The sequence below is a fragment of the Canis aureus genome, chromosome 24 (assembly GCF_053574225.1).
Source record: "Canis aureus isolate CA01 chromosome 24, VMU_Caureus_v.1.0, whole genome shotgun sequence".
In the NCBI taxonomy this organism is placed as follows: domain Eukaryota; kingdom Metazoa; phylum Chordata; class Mammalia; order Carnivora; family Canidae; genus Canis; species Canis aureus.
This window is the reverse complement of record NC_135634.1, coordinates 19197099-19219609: the sequence shown is the minus strand read 5'-3', so window position 1 is coordinate 19219609 and position 22511 is coordinate 19197099. Positions and strand designations below refer to the sequence as shown.

At 38.5% G+C, this 22511-nt stretch overlaps 1 protein-coding gene and 1 pseudogene across 28 annotated transcripts in view; both read right to left on the bottom strand.

Moving 5' to 3' along the window:
• Positions 1–22511, bottom strand: part of ZMYM5 (zinc finger MYM-type containing 5) — a 63982-nt gene that overhangs the window by 25987 nt on the left and 15484 nt on the right. For 22 of the 28 annotated variants that reach the window (XM_077868470.1, XM_077868473.1, XM_077868460.1 and 19 more), the window contains 3 exons: positions 10989–11274; positions 10280–10439; positions 8694–8906 (listed from right to left, as the gene is read on the bottom strand). The exons of 1 other annotated variant lie outside the window; for it this stretch is intronic. In XM_077868470.1, coding sequence (XP_077724596.1) covers positions 8694–8906; positions 10280–10439; positions 10989–11274 — 659 coding nt within the window. Of the gene's footprint in view, positions 1–8688; positions 8907–10279; positions 10440–10988; positions 11275–22511 lie in introns of those variants that run through there. 5 more of the 28 variants (XM_077868476.1, XM_077868480.1, XM_077868482.1 and 2 more) reach the window with 4 other exon arrangements.
• LOC144295874 (protein FAM32A pseudogene) lies at positions 13326–21701 on the bottom strand (annotated as a pseudogene).

Sequence of the window (22511 nt, the reverse complement as noted above, 5' to 3'; positions counted from 1 at the left end):
TGGCAATAAAATGAGAGACTGTTGACATGATTAGATGCAAAAATACATGTAAAATTGTATCTGCCACCATAGTAAACTCATGTTAGCTATTATTGGCATAAACTTTAAGAAAGAGACCTGTGATTATTTGACAATCACCTAATACAGTCTAATAGCAAAGAACTAATAAGAGAACAAAGGTGGCTGATCCAAAGGGTCATGGGTTTTCTGCTTTATAGTCTAGGTTCCAAGATTAAACTGGTTGTATCTTTCCCTGTGTCTTCAGGCACTCTTTCCAGGAACATTCATCTGAGATTCTCTGAAAATGAAGTTCAAAAATACTCTAATACAGTACTACATCTCTCACAACCAACATTTTTACTGATGACCTGGGTGAAAACTGAAGCTAAAAGGCAGGTGAGATTGCCACCACCAATTAACTAAAGCCCCTTAAAAAACAGGAGGAGGGGATCCCTGGGTGGCTTAGCGGTTTAGAGCCTGCCTTCAGCCCAGGGTGCAATCCTGGAGTCCCAGGATCGAGTCCCACATCGGGCTCCCTGCATGGAGCCTGCTTCTCCCTCTGCCTGTGTCTCTGCCTCTCTCTCTATGTCCATCATGAATTAAAAAAAAAAAAAAAAAAAAAAAAAAAAAAAAACACCAGGAGGAAAAAAATACAAGAAACTATCAAGAAGAAGAACACTGTATTTATTAACAGAAACTCATTTCATTCTCAGAAATGTCCCAGTTAGATGGTTAAATCAATCCACATGTAAGGCTACTTATTCTGAAGATTACTAAATTGAATCAGATATAGATCCTGGGCTCAAGGAACCTATAGCTTCTTAAGGGAGATAAGGCACACAGATACTTAAATATTCATGTCAGATGCAATTGAGCAAAATGAGGTTTTACATACGAGGTCAAATTGAGCTATGTGACTCTGGATAAGACACTTTTTCTGAACTTCAACATCTTTAACATATTGTAAGGGTTTTACTTAATCAAAATTGAACATATATTTAGTATAAGGCAACTAGTTATACCTGGTTAATTAAAACAGAGTGCTACACTACCACTTTTTCCCATTTTTCCTTTCCCAGAAGTTAATCACTTTCAACATCATTAGCTGATTCATTTGGTGTTTATGTCCAAATATCAAAGTAACAAGTCTGTATCACTATTTACTGGTTTTACTCCCAGTTTTAGGCATCACAAATTGGCTTTTCAATGAGGAAGATGGAAATTTAGTTTTCCTCCATTTTACCGTATTTACCATGCACACCAATCAGCCACACCTAGTTATCCTCGGTTGTAGATTTCTCAACTTTGGCGCTACTGATATCTCGGGCCAGATAATTTGTTATGAGGGACAGTCCTGTGTATTGCAGGATGTTTAGCAGCATCCTTGGCCCCTAACCAGTAGATGCCAATAGCACTACCCCAGCTATGATAATGAAAAATGTTTGGATGTAGTTGCCAAATGTTCATAGGGAAGAAAATGACCTCTGGGTAGGTCATTGGGTAAAACCAAGATTCAATCATTGCATTTTACAATTGTATATGCTATTCTTAGATAAACTACAAGATTTCAGTTTTTCCTTAAAGTCTTCTCACATTATTAAGACTTTCAATTGTGAGAAGGCTTGCCACTAACCACTAATGAGGTGGTGGTGGTGGGGGGAAGAGTACATTTATAAAAGTTCTGTATTATATGGAAATATTTTTCTTGTATTTGCCAACTGTTTATGAGCTAGTTTGCATCACTAAGATACACACAGTAGAATGGAAAGACTTTCTTTTGGGGATCAATTGACAAACAATATACTAATTCAAGAAAATCTGGGTAAACAGTTGCTGCTGATTTTGAGTATGTGTATTTTCTCGTTTTTACTTCCTTTGGTGTTCACTTGGAGTAAAACGTAGGTATTCTATGTACAAGGTTCATGCTCTTCAGATGATACGCATTACATTCGTCTAAAGTTCATGAGCTCACTGTCTTTTACTTAGCAAAAACTCATGGTCTAAGGAAATACAAATAAGTCATCCACTAAAAAAAAAAAAAAAAAAAAGGCTTATAAAAAATATTGGTTTATTACCAAATCAGAAGTTCATTGTTGTTTTTGCCATATACAATTTTGAAAAGATAACAAACCTATGCTAAGTCTTTTTCCCCTAATTTTAAACTGCTCATCATTCTCTTCTGTTAGCCACATCCAACAGTTATGGGCCAACAAGCACATGAAAAAATGTTCCAAATCACTTGTCATCAGAGAAATACAAATCAAAACCACAATAAGATACCACTTTACACCAGTCAGAATGGCTAAAATTAACAAGACAGGAAACAGATGTTGGCGGAGGATGTGGAGAAAGGGGAACCTCTTACACTGTTGGTAGAAATGCAAGCTGGTGCAGCCACTCTGGAGAATAGTATGGAGGTTCCTCAAGAAGTTTAAAAGTAGAGCTACCCTATGACCCAGCAATTGCACTACTGGGTATTTACCCCAAAGATACAGATGCTGCGAAATGAAGGGGCACCTGTACCCCAATGTTCATAGCAGCCATGTCCACAATAGCCAAACTGTGGAAGGAGCCATGATGTCCTTCAACAGGTGAATGGATAAAGAAGATGTGGTTTATATACACAATGGAATATTACTCAGCCATCAGAAAGGATGAATACCTACCATTTACATCAACATGGATGGAACTACAGGATATTATGCTGAGTGAAATAAGTCAATCAGAGATGGACAATCATCTTATGGTTTCACTAATATTTGGGATATAAGAAATAGTGAAAGAGACTGTAAGAGGAGGAGGGGAAATTGAGTGGGAAAAATTAAAGAGGGAGACCAATCATGAGAGACTCCTAACTCTGGGACAAAACAAAGGTTGCAGGAAGGGGAGGAGGACAAGGGGATGGCATAGTTACGTGACAGGCATTAAAGAGAGCACATGATGAAATGAGCACTGGATGTTACACTATATGTTGGAAATTTATTTTATGTCAAAAAAATACTAAAATATAAAACAGTGGAAGAATAAAAACAAATGAGATAATGGTATATATAAAGAATATAATAAAAATAACATAAATAAGCCTTTCTTTTAAAAACTTAAAAGGTGAGGTACCTAGGTGGCTCAGTTGGTTAAATGTCTGCCTTCTGCTCAGGTCATGATCCCAGGGTCCTGGGATCAAGCCCTGCACAGGACTCTCTGTTCAGTAGGGAGTGTGTTCTCCCTTTCCCTCTGCCCCCACCCTGTGCACACATATTCTCTCTATCATGTCTGTCTCAAATAAAGAAATAAAACTTTAAAAAAATTAAAGACTTAAAAGTTAATTATAGGCACCTATTGTCTCTTCTGTTTTTTTCTTTTTATAAGATTTTTAAATTTATTTATTCATGAGACACACAGATAGAGAGGCAGAGACATCAGAGACATTGGCAGAGGGAGAAGTAGGCTCCGTGCAGGGACTCTGATGCGGGACTTGATCCCAGGACCCCGGGATCACGCCTTGAGCCAATGGCAGATGCTCAATTGCTGAGCCACCCAGGCATCCCTCTTCTACTGTTTAAAAAGCCTTGCACACCTCAGGGTTACTTCTCCCTGACACTAACCAGTTAAATCCTTATCCAGTGAAATAGGTTTTACATTTATGATCCATATTGAATAAATTTTTGTGTATGGGGAAGAAATGGGGTCAAGGTGCATTTATTTCCATATAACCAAAACTCATCCTAGCATTGCTTTTTAAAAAGATCTTACCTTTCCCATCAAAATGATTTTGGTACCAAGTGACAGAAGATAGTGGAGTAGGAGGGTTTTAGGCTCACCTTATTCCACAGACACAAGAGAACAGCTATATCTACACTAACTTAAATGACCTATAAAGACTGGCAGAATAGACCTTCCATGGCTAAACACTGAGAGAAGTCCACATCAAAAAGAGATGCACTTGGGAACCAAACACCCAGTATAACTAACCACAATCAGGAGGGACATAGCAAGCATGGAGAAGAGAGGCTCAGATCCCACACAGGGCACCCTACGCACTGGGGATCTGTCCTGGGAAGATGAGTTGCTGTAACATGTGGCTTTGAAAATCAGCAGAGCTCAACTTGAGAAGTTTTTTTTTTTTTTTTAGAAGATGTATTTATTCATGAGAGACACACAGAGAGAGGCAGAGACACGGGCAGAGAGAGAAGCAGGTTCTATGCATGGAGCCCGATGTGGGACTCAATCCTGGAATCCCAGGTTCACACCCTAAGCCAAAGGCAGACGCTCAACCACTGAGCCACCCAGGTGGCCCCAGGTTTAGAAGCTTTTTTTTTCTTTTAAGATTTTATTTATTTATGAGAGACAGAGAGAGAGAGAGAGAGAGAGAGAGGCAGAGACACAGGCAGAGGGAGAAGCAGGCTCCATGCAGGAAGCCTGATGTAGGACTGGATGCCGGGAGACATGGCAGCGCTAAATCGCTGAGGCACCCAGGCTGCCCAGAAGCTTTAAAAATCAGTAGCACTTAGTTGAACCACTATAGGATTAGGCCCCTTTCCTTGCACCCCTCCCTTTCCTCCTACAGTCAGCTGAGAAAGGGGAGGGGACTTTAGTAGTCTTTGTGATAGGGCTTACCAGCTCTGTTCCCTCCTCCCCATTGCACCTTCTTGGGGTATTTGGGGCCACCAGGTAAGGGTATGGTCCCATACCCTGATCCTGACCCCCTATATTCCTGCCATGTTATGTCTGGCTCATCTCTGCCTGAATAAAGTAATGCCTCTGCCTTAAAAAAAAAAAAAAAAAAAAAAAAATTAGTGGGCTCAATTCTGAGAGCTATAAAAATCAGTAGGCTTAACTCTGGGATAGCTGGAAAGTGACAGGAAATTGAGTCTTCACCCTTAAAGGGCCAGCATGCTACATAACATGACCTGAGACACAGAAGAAAAGTAGCAGTTTAAAAACCATCTGAAGTACACATGAAAATTTACTGACTTGTCTTATTAGAAGGTGTGCCAGAGGGGCAGGGATTTGCAGATTACTCTAAGAAAAGTGCTGGTGGGTACCATTCCTTCTCATCCTAGTCTAGATAACTGGTCACTTGCAAGAGTCACCACAAACACTCTCCATCTACTGTGCTAGCACTGTGTGCTTGCCCCATCCAACCAGGCAGCCTCAGCTGGAACTGGCACCACTCTAAAACGATTGCTACCTGGAAAAAGGGGGGGGGGGAAATAAGCCCATACACCATGCCTGCAGTTCTTGTGCTGGGAACCTGACCTGGCTGCTTGCTGAGGGTGCAAAACCTGCTCTTTGATGTACCTATAGCTGTGACAGAAAAGCTAACAGCAGACTGCTAGGCTGACAGCCACCCTGCCCACAAAGACCATGACAGCAGCCTACAGCAGTCATGACATCACGACAGGTTCTTCAACAGCACTGGGAGCAAACCCTGTGCAGCGCACCCACAGGAAACAGAGTGATTATAGGTGGCTGGGCTGAAGGCAGCCATGGCTCAGTCACAACAGGAGGGAAGACACAACCCACATCCAGAGCACCTGGTTCTGGTAACCAGAAAGATCATGTGAAGGACTCTCCTACATAAGGCCACTGTTTTCAAGATCAGGAGATGTAGTTGACCTTCCTAATACATAGAAACAAATACAGAAAATTAGACAAGACAGAGAAATATAACCCAAATGAAAGAACAGGACAGAATTACAATAAAAAAACTAAATGAAATGGAGATAAACAATAAGCCTGATGAAAAATTTAAAGTGATGGTCATAAAGATACTCAGTAGACTTGAGAAAAGAGTGGATGAATTCATAAGATCTTCAACAAAGAAAGAAAATACAAAAATGAACCAATCGGAGCTGAAGAATTCAGTAAATGAAATAGTATCAACAGCAGATTAAAGGAAGAAGAACAGATCAGGAATCTGGAAGTGTAATGGCAATCATTCAAGATAAACAGCAAAAAGAAAAAAGAATAAAAAATGAGAATAGATTAAGGAAACTGCAACATCATTAAGCATAACATTTATAGTATAAGGATTAAAGAAAGAAACTAATTTCAAGAAACAACAGCTGAAAACATCCCTAATCTGGTGAGCAAACAGGTCTAGGAAGCAGAGAGAGAGCCCTTAACAAGATAAACCCAAGAAGGTCCACACTAAGACACATAATAACCAAATGGCAAAAAGTAATGATAAATACAGAACTTTTATAGCAGCAAAACAGTTACAAACAAGGGAAGCCCCAAAGGCAATCAGCTGATTTTTCAGCAGAAATTCTGCAGGTCAAAAGAAAGTGGCATGATACATTCAAAGATACATGATACATTCAAAGCTGAAAGAAGAAATCTATAACCAAGCCCAGCAAGATTATCACTCAGAATAGGAAAAATAGTTTCCCAAACAAAAGTTAAAGGAGTTCATCATCACTAAGCCAGCCTTACAAGAAGTGTTAAACGGAATTTTCTCTTATTTTAAAGATTTGAGAGAGCGAGCGAGCACCTGTGGGGGCGTTGAGGGAGACAGGGAGAGAATCAGAGAGGGGAAGCAGACTCCTGGTGGAGCACAGAGCCCAACATTGGGCTCAATCCCAGGACCCTGAGATCATGACCTGAGCTGAAGGCAGATGCTTAACCGACTGAGCCACCCAGGCACCCTATAAGAAATGTTAAAGGGAATTCTTTAACTGAAAAGGCCATCAATCGAAGAAACTTTTTTTTTTTTAAGATTTAATTTATTTATTCATGAGAGACAAAGAGAGACAGAGGCAGAGACAAAGGCAGAGGGAGAAACAGTTTCCATGCAGGGAGCCCTGGGCCAAAGGCAAGCACTAAATCGCTGAGCCACCCAGGCGTCCCTCGAAGAAAATTATGAAAAGAAGAAATTTCACAGGTAAAAGCAAATACATAGTAAAGGTAGTGGATTAATCACTTATGAAGCCAGTATGGAGATTAAAACAAAAAAAGTAGTAAAATCTATTAAATCTACAAAAATTAGTCTAGGAATAGACAAAAGGACGTAATTAAAATGACATCATATACATAAAATGTGGAAAGTGTACTAAAGATGTAGGGTCTTCAGAATATGTTCAAAATAAAGCGACCATCAACTTAACAGAGACTGCTATACACATAATATGCTATATATGAACCCAATGGTAACCACAAATAAAAAACCTGTCATACACAAAATCATAGAGAAAGGAATCCAAGCATAACATTAAAGAAATCCATCAAACCGCAAGAGAGGGACATAACAATTGTAAATATCTATGTACAAAATACAGAAACATCTAAATACATAAAGCAAACATTAACAGATATAAAGGAAAAATTGGTAGTAATAGAGAGGACATTAACACCTCACTTGCATCAATGGATAAATCATCTAGACTGCATATCTACAAGAAAACTGTGGCTTTGAATGACATATTAGTTAGACCAGATGGACTAAACAGGTATATATAGAATATTCCATCCCAAACCAGCAGAATTCACATTCTTTTCAAGTGCACATGGGAACACGACAGATCACGTGTTAGGCCACAAAGTAAGTCTCAATAAATTTAAGACTGAAATCATATCAAGTATCTCTGATAACAACAGTATGAAACTACAAATCAATTATAAGAAAAAAAATGGGAAAAAACAAACAGAGGCTAAAAAACAGGCTAACTAAACAATGAATGGGTCAATGAAGAAATGAGAGAAAATAAAAAATACATGGAGACAAATGAAAATGAAATAGTCCAAAATCTTTGGGACTCAGCAAAAGGCCATTCTAAGAGGGAAGTTTATAGTACTTGAAAAAGCAAAACAAATCTCAAATCTAACCTAGCAAATCTAATCTAATCTAGCAAAAAGTCCAAAGCTAGTAGAAAGAGAATAACAGAGTAAAAATAAATTTAAATAGATTTTAAAAAATAGAAAAGACCATTTGAAAAGATAAAACAGAATAACTGATAAAGCATTAGCCACTCATCAAGAAAAAAAGAATACTCAAAATCAGAAATGTAGAAGAAATAATGACATTTCAGAAACACGAGAGATTATATTAAAGAGTATTATGAAAAATTATATGCCAAAACCTGGACAACCTAGAAGAAACGGGTAAATTCCTAGAAACATATAATCTTACTGGAAGAAATAGAAAAAAAAATTTTTTTAAACCCAGGAGCACAAGTGTTTTTTTTTTTTTTTAAGTTTATTTATTTATTCATGAAAGACAGAGAGAGAGAGAGAAACAGAGACATAGGCAGAGGGAGAAGCAGGCTCCATGAAGGGAGCCTGATGTGGGACTCAATCCTGGATCCCGGGATCAGGCCGAGCCAAAGGCAGACGCTCAACTGCTGAGCCACAACAGGCGTCCCAGAAATAGAAAATCTGAATAAATGAATTACTAGTAATTAAATTGAATCAGTAATAAAAAAATTCTCAACAATCTAAAGTCAGGACTGGCTTCACAGGTGAATTCTACCAAACATTTAAGAAAAGTTAATACCTATTCTTCTCAAACTACTCTAAAAAATTGAATAGGAAGGAAAACTGGCTTAGAATAATCAATTGATTTCAATACTCACTTGAGATGGGACAGCTCAATGATAGCTTGACAAAAAAGATTCTAAGATAAATCTCGTTAATGTAAGCTGACAGGGAGAAGCCACTATATACTTGATCATTTAAAATGCATTGAAAAGAATTACCTGTTTATATTCATTAACACAACCTTGGCAGCAAAATCTTGTCTGCTGACCTTCAACGATCAGGACATTGTTTCCAGCACTTTTACTGGGCAAGTACTCTCCACATTGTTCACAGCAATTCATTATTAAACCATTGGCCAGCCTGTACTTATCGAAGCACTGGTTACTGCACAGTTTATGTATTACATTATTAACGCTGACTTCATGGCGAATCTAAAAGAAAAGCCAGAATTTATTACATAAATGAGTCAGATTAGCACCGTTAACAATAAGATACCTGTTTCTTAAAAAAACAAAACAAATCAACTTCTAGTAATTTCTCAATGGAAGAAATATTCAGGGAAAAAGACTATAAAAAGCACATTTTGTTATTCTTTCATTTTTTATCACCGATTCCTTTGTAAAATCATCTTTTGATTTTATAAAAGAGAAAAAGTAAGATTCATAAAAAAAGCTATAAAAACAGTATTTACTTCCCCAGAGACACTTAAGAACTAGAAGAAATGAACTGTTTTAGAAGACTTTGATATGGGGATGCCTGGATGGCTCAGTGGTTGAGCATATGCCTTTGGCTTGGGGCCTGATCCCGGGATTCCAGGACTGGGTCCCACATCAGGCTTCCTACATGGAGCCTGCTTCTTCCTCTACATGTGTCTCTGCCTCTCTCTGTCTTTCATGAGTAAATAAATAAAATCTTAAAAAAAAAAAAAGACTTTGATATCTGCTTAAAAGAAATAGATTGGGAATTTCTGGATTATAAACATCATTGCCCTAGAAAATTCATGAGAGGGACTAAAAGAATCAATACTATCGTACTCAGGATGGTGTCCCTATATACATAATTAAGGTAGTTCTTGCTTTCCTCAGTTCTGTGGTAATGGAGATTAAATTGTATCAATTTGCAAGGCTCTGGGAAACACCAAATTCAGTTACCAAAGACTGTGTTATGTGAAGACTGTGTGTATGAATGTTTTGTCTTTCAGCAACTGGAAAGGTGGTAATACCACCTAAGAAATGTGAAGTTACCAACATACACTCCACTTGTTCTACATATTCTTGTACCAGGATTGGTTGTATTCTTCATGTCCTGAACCTACACTTTTATTTAGAGTGGCTAATAAGAACAAAATTCAGGGATCCCTGGGTGGTGCAGCGGTTTGGCACCTGCCTTTGGCCCAGGGCGCGATCCTGGAGACCCGGGATCGAATCCCACGTCGGGCTCCCGGTGCATGGAGCCTGCTTCTCCCTCTGCCTATGTCTCTGCCTCTCTCTCTCTCTCTCTGTGACTATCATAAATAAATAAAAAACTTAAAAAAAAAAAAAAGAACAAAATTCACCACAGAACTATTGTTTTGTTTAGGAGTATATCCAATTCCATGGAAATTGCCATGTACTTTCCATAACATGCAAATGGGAAATTTATTCCTAAGAGGGTTAGTTCTATCACATCCTTATTCTTCTCTTTAACTTTATCGTGTAGATCCACGACAGGTGTATCATGTAGATGGCAGAGCATATAATAACACTTCAGCTAGAATTATCCCTGTTCATCTAGATAATAACTGAAATAAGATAAAAATTCACACCTCTGTTAGTTTACTACAGATTATGCATCTTGATTTATTAACTTTTTTTCTAAGATTCTGGTTGTCTTCATAGGGAGACAAAGACGTACTACTACAAAATTCTTGGGAGGATTCTCTTGACTCAACTTGAACAGCAGAAGCCTTTTTTGTAGGTACATCTCTGAAACAAGGGACACACACAAGAATGTTGCATTTTAATAAAAGTCAAATATATGAACAATAAACAGTATTTTTCACTTTTTCTAATTTAATCCTAGGAATCAACTATAATTTTTGGATCTAACAAAACCCACTTTTTGGTTTCATTGTCAAGAGCTCCTTCCTTACTAATATGGCAAGAGATGATTTGGAGGTAAAAACATTTTGTAGCATAAGACCCCTGTCACAGGTTATTATGACTTTTTGAAGCATTCAAAAATGTGGCAGCAATTTTATAGAACTAAGGTAAAAGTTGGGGAGGGATGAAGCAAGCGGCAGGGAGAGGATTAATTAATTCCTATACCTGCACTCCATTTTCCTGCGAAGAATAAGGACAGTACAAATGAACCCATAGCTGATACATCCATAGGAAAACTCAAGCTCAAAAACCTTCAAGATACCTCTGCAATAATTGCATCCATTAATTTATGCAGCTCTCCAATTACATTCAACACACATCTATACTGCTAGTATTCAACTACATGAAGTCATGTTAAAAAGTACAGCTTACTTTTTACTTATTATGTTGCGTTTCTTTGAAGTGCGCTTATGAGAGAAGGAAGAAAGGCAGGTGGTAGAACAAAAGAGGTGAACTGATCCTTTTCGTTGATAAGCTGTCTGTCCTTTCTGTAAAGGCTTTTTGCAATGTGCACAAGTAATTTTAGCTGGTTTTGTAAGTTGCTGTTGGACTGAAGACTGGAAAATCTGTTTAGGAAGGGAGGCCACTGGTGATAAAAAATCTACACCTGGCTGTTTCTGATTACGGGGAAATGATGCTGACTGGGAGATCCAAGAATCTTAAAAATAAAACACACAGAAGAAAAGTCATGGAATAATTCAAAATTCACATCCAAGAAATATTTTAAATTTTCATTTTGCTTAACTTTAAGAGGATGAGGCAGCCCTGTAATCAAGTGGTTAAGACAGGCAGCCCTGTTGCACAATCCCAGAGGAATTCTCCACTTTGTATTCTTTTTTTCTTTTTTGGAGAATCTTAAGCAGGCTCTAGGCCCACTGTGGAGCCTGACAGGCAGGCTCAATCTCACAACCCTGAGATTATAACCTGAGCTGAAATCAAGACTTGGATGCTTAACTGACTAAGCCACCCAGGTGCCCCTCCACTTTGCATTCAGTGAATGACACTACTGTGCCAAAAATATAAATAGTGGCCCTTGAATCAGGCAATGTGGTAATCATCATCACTTAAGTCAGAGACCCCAGGTTCAAAAATGCATCTCCTATGCTTACTTTAAGATCATGAAAAAATATATTAAATTGTGTTTTGTTGGTTTTCTCAGCTACAAACTGGTAACGATACCTAACTCATTAGATTGTTACAAAGACTAAATGAGATAATGCATATAGTAAAGCACTATGTTTGGTACATAGGGCACTTGCAAAAAAATATTAACCACTTTTTCTTCTTGAAGAGAAAAGTATTAAAACATAAAATAAAGCAGCTCTGCAAATCAGAGATAACTATATCAGAACTCTGGGATCATGATCTGAGCTGAAGGCAGACACTTAATGAACTGAGCCACCCAGGTACTCCCTGCTCCAAATTCTTTTTAAGGCAACTCATTCTACAATTCCTTCCCAGTCTTCTAAATATTATTCCATAATCATTAATATAGGTGATGGGTTACTCTGGAAAGACTCAGCCTTCCTAACTTCACATAGGGCCTCCTCCATCATATATTATTGTTAGCTTCAAAATGGTAAAATATGATGTATAGGTAAAACAATGTTTCTCAAACTTTAACATGCAAGAGATCACATGGGAATCTTGTTTAAACAGAGAATCTATTGGTGCCTGGCTGGCTCAGGTGGTAGAGCATGTGACTCTTGATCTCTGGCTTTTGAATTCAAGCCCCAGGATGGTTACAGAGAATACTTAAAAATAAAATCATATATATTTATATATATTTTTTCATTCATTCAAAATCAATAGGTCTAGGGGCACCTGGGTGGCTCAGTGGTTGAGCGTCTGCCTTTAGCTCAGGGCGTGATCCCCGGGTTCTGGGACTGAGTCCCGCATCGGGCTCCCTGCATTGAGCCTGCTTCTCTCTCTGCCTGTCTCTGCCTCTCTCCCTGTCTCTCATGAGTAAATAAATTCTTTAAAAAACAAAAACAAACAACAACAACAACAAAATCAATAGGTCTAGACAGGGGCCTGAGGTTCTATACCTCTAACTCTTACATGATAGTAAAGCCTTGAAGCCCCAGAGTACTGAATTATTCTATCATTGTCTTCAAAAACAACTCTTTTGTCGAGGCACCTGGGTGGTTCAGTTAACTGAGCATTCAACTCTTGATTTCGGCTCAGGTCATCTCATGGGTGGTAGGATCCAGCTCCATGTCAGCGGGGTTATCTTCTTGAAGGTTCTCTCCCTCTACCCCTCCCCCATCTAGGCAAACTCTAAAATACATACATAAATCTTTTAAAAAATTGCTTTTGTCATTAGCAAGACTATGACATTAGCAAGACTATGTCTATGGCCTGTCACAATCCCAAAGGCCTCTCACAGTACTAATATTAACAACTATATTTTCATTCCTAAATTCCCATCTACTGCTTTTAATTTTCTTTGTCTGATTTCAAGATATCTTTATCTTACAAGCTAAAATAAAACAGAACAAATAATAAAAGCAATTCTTCCATTCCACAGGATGACATGCTGGCAAATGTGGAATATATTACAATAAAGTTTTTTATCACCCGGTACTCAAAAGTTTCATTACTACTAAATTTTCCTACTTTTGAACCATTCCAAGGAAAACAAAAATTATGTATTCAATTGAACAAACATAGGTTGTATTCTGGGATCAAATGTCACTGCATATCATCTAGATACCAAATTAGATTTAATAAATAACAGAAACAAAAGATAGCAACAATTACAAGATTTGTCATTACCATTAATATGGGAGAAATAAAAATCCTGAACAAAAAATACTGGGCTTTTACATTTTGTAGACTTACCCATAAAGGTGGCATATTTATATATAATTATGGAATGTGAGACATCAACTATATGCTTAGGACAGTAATTAGATTCTAAAATTTCTTTCTTTTTAAAGACTGAATTTATTTATTAGACAGACAGAGAGAATGAGCAGGGGTAGGCAGAGGGAGAAACAGACCCCCAGCTAAGCAGGGAGCCCAACCCAAGGCTCAACCCCAGGACCTTGGGATCTTACCTGAGCCAAAGGCAGTCGCTTAACCAACTGAGCCACCCAGGTGCCTCAACAAGAGTCGAGAAAAGAAAATTTTTTTTTAAAACAGATTTTTTGGGATCCCTGGGTGGCGCAGCGGTTTAGCGCCTGCCTTTGGCCCAGGGCGCGATCCTGGAGACCCGGGATCGAATCCCACGTCGGGCTCCCGGTGCATGGAGCCTGCTTCTCCCTCTGCCTGTGTCTCTGCCTCTCTCTCTCTCTCTGTGACTATCATAAATTAAAAAAAAAAAAAAAAAAATTTAAAACAGATTTTTTTAAGTAATCTCTATACCCAACATATGGCTCAAACTCAGACCGTGAGATAAAGAGTCACATATGCTCTCCCAACTAAGGCAGCCAGGTGCCTCAAGATTCTGAAATTTTTCACTCTAGCTTTGGTACATACATAAATAAAACAAATGTTTCCTTTGTTAACAGCACAACTGTTTAACTTCTCCAAATTTCAAACTTATTTTATCAAATTTTTATTTCATTTTATTTTTAGTAATTGTGTCTTTAGGTTAAACTTTTTTTTTAAAAGAAACCTAGCTTTATTTTTTATTTTATTTAAAGATTTTATTTATTTATTCACAGAGAAAGAGGCAGACACAGGCAGAGAAAGAAGTAGGCTCCATGCAGGGAGCCCGATGTGGGACTCAATCCTGGAACTCCAGGATCATGCCAGGGGCCAAGGGCAGGCACTCAACCCCTGAGCCATCCACGTGTCCCTAACTTAACCTTTTAATCAAATTCTTCCATGTCCTATCCCAAGAATGTTTTAAGAGAAGGTACCTAGTAGATTATATAGTTCAAATCCTTGATTATTTGCAAAGAAAATTAACACCTAGAAGTTACATGATTAAATACTAGGTACACTACTGACTTTTAGGTGTTCTTCATTTGTTCTTACAACTGAACTCTTCTACCTAAAAAATATTTTAGTATTTCTTTACTGTTGGTCTGCTAGTGAAAACTTCCTTTGGTGTCTCAGTGGGGGTATGTTTTTGGTCGTTAAAGAATAACGTGTATACATAAAATTAATAAATCTTAAGTATGGAGCTCAATTAAATTTTTAAAAAGTTTTTTTCTTTGTTTTGCTTTTTTCAGAGTGGGAGAGACCTCAAGACAGATGGTGAGAGAGGGAGAGACTCTTAAGCAGGCTCCATGCCCAGTGCAGAGTTTGACCAGGGCTCGATCTCACAATACTGAGATCATGACCTGAGCCGATATCAACATATATACTTGCATGACTACCACCCACATAAACAAAAAGTCCAATACTCAGAAGCCTTGTCTTTTCTCACTTGACAATTTCTTTCCTTTCCATAAGCCATTCCTATTCTGACTTCAAAGATTAGTTTTCTTGGGCTCCTGGGTGGCTCAGTCAGTTAAGTATGTCTGTCTTCAGCTCAGGTCATGATCCCAGGAGCCTAAGATCCAGTCCTGCATTGGGCTCCCTGCTCAATGGGGAGTCTACTTCTCCTTTACCCCTCCCCGCTGCTTGTGATCTCTAATAAATAAAATCTTTAAAAAAAATTAGTTTCCTTTTATTTTGAAATTCACATACATAAATTCATACAGTACATACATACTCTTCTGTGGCTGATCCCCTAACTCAACATCTTGTCTATAAGGGGCACTCAGTAGTATTCCATTGTGTAGCGAGAACTATTTATCTATCCAACTGTTGATGGACATATGGATTGTTACAAATTTTTTTTTTTTAAAGAACAGTCTTACTTTAATCAAGTTCCAGCAAGAGGGCACACTGATTTGGAAAGCATTTGTCTCAGCAGAAAACGCAAGGGTGTGTATAAAAGAATGTTTCTAGAAAATACCAAAGGCACCAAACCTTAACTTTGCCTTCCATTTCCCCTCGATGCCACTGCATACCCTGGGTGGGGAGGCTACTTCGTCCAGCTGACTTTGGGAATGTCATAGTGCTCGCTAAGGGTGTCCAAGTGTCTCTTGAAGTCCTCCACTCTCTGCTTGTGGGTTTTGGATGTTTTCTTTAGGATCCTTTCCACTTGCCACTTCTCCTGCATCTTCTCGAAGGCTGCCTGGGCTGGGGTTTGCTTGTCCAGGCCACGCTGCTTCCCCTCCTTGTTCTTTTTGCTCGCTCCCATCGCTTCTGAGAGTTTCGCCTTGTCTTTGTCCTTTTTCTTTTTCCACTTGGTCACACCAAACACTGCAAAGCCTTTTACTTTCAGGGGCCCCTTCTGACGCTGCTTGTAAGCCACCATGATGCCGCTTGCTTTTCTCCATTTTTTTTTTTTTTAAGATTTGATTTATTTATTCATGAGAGGCAGAGAGAGAGAAAGAGGCAGAGAAACAGGCAGAGGGAGAAGTAGAATCCATGCAGGGAACCCGATGTAGGACTTGATCCCAGGTCTTCAGGATCACACCCTGGGCTGAAGGCGGCGCTAAACCACTAAGCCATCTGTGCTGCCCGGATTGTTACAAATTTTGACTATGATTTCTATACATGTCTTTTAGTGGTTCCTTAAGGTATTCGTTCTGCATGGGGTAAGTGTTCTTGAATTTGTAGGTTAGTATTTTTTGTCCATTTTAGAAAATTCTCAGTTGTACCTCTTCTGTCTCACTTCTTTCCTCCTCTTTCTGGGACATTAAATACATGTCCTTTTCATCAAGAGTCATAGATATCTTTCTGGTTTTCCACCCTTGTGACTGATTTTCTCATATATCTTACAGTTCACCTACACTTTTCAGCTATGCTCAATCTGCAGTTAAACTGTATAGTTCCTTAAATCTGCATCTGATAATCCTATTGTCTGTTTTCTTCTTGATTTGCTGTCATATGGCCTTGTCTCACATTCCTGATTGCTGTTTACATGAAAAACTAAAAAACTTTGAGGCTCTGGATTATGTTAGCATCCCAAGCCAGAGGTTGGAAGAGTTGTGTTTTTGTTGGTTTTTTGTTTTTGTTTTTACCAGTATCCCTCCTTTCTGGGCCCCTGTGAATTTGTTGAAAGTTCTTACAGCCTTTCTCTGCATTTTTTTCGTAGAACTGAACACACACCCGTAAGAGAAAACCAGCCTCAAGTAACAGATTACTTTTCTGAGGTTCCGTCTCTTAATCTTAGGACCTTCATTTTCCCACTACATTTATACTTCTGTGATGCTTTCAATGCATATTTTATATATTTTGCCCCTCCTCCCCAAATACTCTCTGCAAGAGGCATTGGAATTACCTAGTCTTTTATTATCAGGAAAAAAGGCTTAGAATCGTAATAATAGCCAGAAATGTTTATAATGCAGTAAAAAGGAAAAAAAAAAAAAAAAAACAGATGCAAGAGCAATTTCTACATACAGGTATTTTCTGTGATGAATTTTTTGCTGTTTATATAAAAGATACATGATGAGTAGAAAGAACTTCTACTGAAAGTCAACACTAAAAGTTAATAAAAGGATTAAATGACTCAAAGGCCCATTCTAATAGGTATCATCCCATTTTTTCAGGATGAAATGCAAAGTTTTATGTGTATTTTATACAGACCCATAATTCTAGATGATGAAATTTGAACCTCTAAGCCCTAGATTTATTTGTAACTAAACTCCAGAAATCTTCATCTTGTTCTTTTTTCTCTTTTTTCTGTTTTGGAAATCCTTTTATATATAGAAATAGAAAGCACCGAAAAACTAATGTAAGACACTGACTCTAAGTAACAAAAATTACAATAATAATTAGTCACACCTTCTTCTAGAAGTCTAGTAGAATTTTTTTTTTTTTTGAAGTCTAGTAGAATTTAGTTAGTTTTACTAATACTAACAGCAAGCAAAAGCAAAACCTAGGGCAAATACTAAAATGAGAAAAATTGGGGCACCTGGGTAGCTCAGTGGTTGAGCATCTGCCTTTGGCTCAGGACATCATCCCAGGGTCCTGGGATCAAATTCTACACCAAGCTTTCTGTAGGAAAGCTTGTTTGTCCCTCTGCCTAGGTCTTTGCCTCTCTGTGTCTCTCTCATGAATGAATAAATAAAATCTTTAAAAAGTAAATGAAATTAGACAACTTTTATTATGCTATATTCAAGTTAAAGACAGAAAAACAGCAACGACAAAAAGATTGTCCTTTTGACACTTGATTGAACATTTAAGCATCAAACAATCTTCAGCATCACTTTTCACCTAATTTGGTAAATAATCTTTTTTTTTTTTAAAGATTTTATTTATTCATTCACAGAAATGCAGAGAGAGAGAGAGAGAGAGAGAGAGAGAGAGGCAGGCAGAGACACAGGCAGAGGGAGAAGCAGGCTAAATGCAGAGAGCCCGACGTGGGGACTCGATCCAGGGTCTCCAGATCACGCCCTGGGCTGCAGGCGGTGCTAAACCGCTGCGCCACCGGGGCTGCCCAATCTTTTTGAAGTTCCACACTAAGTGTTATTATTTAAAGGATATAGTTTGGGACACCTGGGTGGCTCAGCAGTTGAGTGCCTGCCTTCGGCCCAGGGCGAGATCCTGGAGTCCTGGGATCAAGTCCCACATCGGGCTCGCTGCATGGAGCCTGCTTCACCCTCTGCCTGTCTCTGTCTTTCTCTCTCTGTGGGTCTCCCTTGAATAAATAAATAAAATCTTAAAAAAAAAAGGGGGGGGACAGAGTTCTGTAACTTTTGTTCCCCAAAATAGAATTTTAGAGAATTCAGGAATGTTATACATTCATGCATACTTCATAAATAACAGAAATTTGTGGGATGCCTGAGTGGCTCAGCAGTTGAGCATCTGCCTTTTGCTCAGGGCGTGATCCCAGAGTTCTAAGATCGAGTCCCACATCAGACTCCCTACATGGAGCCTGCTTCTCCCTCTGCCAATGTCTCTGCCTCTTTCTCTCTCTTGATCATGAATAAATAAATAAAAATCTTAAAAAAAAATCTATTGCCATGTATCAAACCAAAATAGTTTAATTTTTTGTTCAGATTTTATTTATTCAGGAGAGACACAGTGTCTTTTCTTTGTAATGTTTTAAAATCACTGATATTTCACATTATGAGAAAACATAGAAATGTAAAATACACTTATGAATTAATGATATAAAAAAGTTGACAAGGCAAGAATTGAAACTACTTCCAAATAACATTTGCAAATCTCAATTATGTCCACAACTTGAATGGAACAATCGTATAGAATCTAACCACAGTATGCTTTCTTATAGGATCAATCTATGCTCTTTTATTTTTTTTATTTTTAAAGATTTTTTTATTTATCCATGAGAGAATAAACTTACTTTCTTTACCACATAAATGTTTCCATATTGTAAGTTCAGAGGTAGGAGTATTATTTATTTGGTTAAATAACCATTTTTTGGTCAGGGCAATTTTGTATTAACCATCAAAAGTTTTAAAATTATGTTGACACTAGGGGTGCCTGCTTGGCTCAGTCGGTTGGGTGTCCCACTCTTGGTTTTGGCTCAGGTCATGATCTTGGGGTCATGGAATCAAGTCCCAAGTTAGGCTCCACCCTCAGCACAGATTCTGCTTGGGATTCTCTCCCTTTCCTTCTCATTCTCTCCATGCTTGCATGTGTACACAAGACTTCTAAAATAAATACATAAAATCTTAAAAAAAAAATCTTGACACTTTGACTTAGCAATTCCACCTACCAAAACTTTTCTCAAGAAAATAAGTGAAGTGTGCCACCTTAGAGATATTCATGAAAACCTCTTTTCAATTGTAAAGACCAGAAAAACTTCAAATAACAATTAAATGCTTAAATAAACATAAAAAAGATAATTATATTTGACAAGAGCTAATAATGATGAAATGTCAATAGCTTCCCTCCCTCCACCCCAGGTCAAGAACAAAGCAAGACTTTATACTCTTGCTATTTCTATTCAACAACTTATCAGAGAAAGAAATAAAAGGGGATCTGTGAGGCCAAACTATTTCCATGACAATACTAAGATTATTTGCATTTTTCACTGTGTTGGCATTTACAGTAATGGTATAAAAGCAGTGGTAAGTAAAACTGCTGGCAGTGGAATGGAATTCTATTTTTTCACTATCATACAGAAAAGAAAAAGTGTCACCTCCATTTATGGTTGTTATACCACCACCAATTAGTCAATGTAATTCTGACACTACCCTGGAATTAGCATCAGACTCCACAGGTTTTTTTGCTTTGTTTTTAAGATTTTATTTATTTATTCATGAGACATGGCGGGAGAGAGGGAGTGAAAGAGAGAGAGAGAGAGGGGCAGAGACATAGGCAGAGGGAGAAGCAGGCTCCATGCAGGAAGCCTGATGTGGGAATTGATCCTGGGACTCTAGGATCACGCCCTGGGCCGAAGGCAGGAGCTAAACCCCTGAGCCACCTAGGGATCCCGACTCCACAGGTTTAAAAGGCATAATCCCCAGCAAGACTGACAGGAACTTCAGATGCCACCCATACTTCTGGCCAACTAGCTATAAATCCGGAGATTCCTAAAACCGCCTCAGATTTCATAATTTGCTAGAATGACTCACAGAATTTAGGAGAGCTCTATATTTAGAATCACAGTGTTAATATAAAAGATTCAAATCAGGACCAACCAAATGAAAGGACAAAGAAGGGTAAGGTATAGAAGGCTCCAAATGCAGAGTTGCAGGTAGTGTTCCCTACCTGGCATGTTGAGGAGTTCAACAACTAGGAGACTGCATTGAGCTTCGGTATCTAGTTTTTATTGGCAATTCATTGCATGTGACTGAACTCAACCTATAGCCTCCCTCTTGAGAAGGAGCTAGCTAAAACCTCCAACACTCTAAATTACATGGTTGGTCTTTCTGGGGACCCTCCCTCAGACTCAGTCATCTCATCTAGATCTTAACCCAAATTCAAGTGTGATCCAAAGGGCTCATAAATAAAAAACACTATCCCAAATACTTGGAAGTTCCAAGGATTTAGTCTTTCTCCTAAGAACTAAAGATAAAGGCCAGTGGAATTATTTATTATAAAATAGATGTCCATGATTAAACAGTAATAAATAGCATTAATTTTACTAAATTTAAGCTTTTTTTTTTTAAGATTTTATTTATATATTCATGAGAGACACAGACAGAGAGAGGCAGAGACATAGGCAGAGAGAGAAGCAGGCTCCAAGCAGGAAGCCCGATGTGGGAATTGATCCCAGAACTCCGGGATCACACCCTGAGCTAAAGGCAGGCGCTCAAAATTTAGGCCTTTGGGCATCCCTAAATTTAAGCCTTTAATTGCATCCTAATAATCTGTGTGAACAGAAACATGCATAAACAGAGAAGTGTACATAAACCACTTCTGTTTTATACCAAAATACGATAGCTGTCTGAAAGAAAAGTGCTTGTAAAATAGTTACATTGTAAGCTGAACTATATTTCTTTATGAAATACCATTTTTACTTGAAAGAATAACTGACAAACTATTTATTGACATTTTCTTGAAAATAAATCAAGGAAAATTCACTTCAAGAAAAATGACAGTATTTGTTGCTGAGAATATTAGCAGTTTGAAAACTGTATCCACTACTGTCAGCTTGACAGCTTTCTAAAGTGTCAACATTTAAAATAAATGAATTCTCAACATCTAGAAGTTCAGTGAATCATTATTTTCCAAATATATATATATATGTATTTTTTAAATTTTATTTATTTATGAAAGAGGAAGAGTGTAAGCACACATGAGCAAGGGGGAGGGGCAGAGGAAGAAGCACAGTCCCCACTGAACAGGGAACTTGTCATGGGGCTCAATCCCAGGACCCTGAGATCATTAACTGAGCCAAAGGCAGACACTTAACCAACTGAGTTACCCAAATACATATATATATACACACACACACACACACATATACATACATAATTGCAAATATGTATAATTGCATAATTATACATATATAATTGGGCTGGTGAGACTGGGGACCTCAAAATGGCCGACCCAAGGACAGCAACTTCCCAATAAGACCGCCCTACCCCCATCTTCCTGCCAACACCCTCTTGCCACCCTACTCCCACTTAGCTTACAAAGACCTGTAACCCTTGCCCTAACTGGAATGCCACCCTACCTCTTTAGAACCACCACCACCTCCACCCCCCCACACCCCCACCCCCCGCTCTGCCCTGCGGTTTGCCTGGGCATGACTTCCCTGACTCAGAGAGGTTCCAGTCAGGGAACCTCGCCCAGGAGTGCTCCCCATCGCTCCCCATTAAAGCACTCTCGAACCTAGCGCCTGGCTCTGCTGTCTTTAATTTTCTCCGCCAATCATTAAAAGAAAACCTAACATATATATATATTTTTTTAATATTTTATTTATTTATTTATGAGAGACACAGAGAGAGAGGCAGAGACACAGGCAGAGGGAGAAGCAGGCTCTATGCAGGTAGCCGAATGCGGTACTCGATCCCGGGTCTCCAGGATCACACCCTGGGCTGCAGGCGGCGCTAAACAGCTGCGCCACCGGGACTGCCCTATATACATTTTTTAATTGACCAAAGCACAATGCTACCAAATCATACAAAGTTTTGTAAAAGATCCATTCACATATCAATAATCGTGATGTGGGGATCCCTGGGTGGAATCCCATATTCCACACTGTTAAGGAACTTTAAGGAAACTGCCATGTGTCAAGTTTTGGTGCTGCGTCAAAAAATTCTACAACTATCCGTATTTATTTAAAATAGTGCTCTCTTCTACAACCAAATATGTGTGTGAGGCCAGATTTTCTTTTTATACTTAAAACATGATTTCAACAGATTCAATATAGAAATAGATGTGAGAAATTACCATATACCTTGCTATTACATTAGACTTTAAAAGAGATTTGCAGAAATACGGAGATCCCTGGGTGGCTCAGTGGTT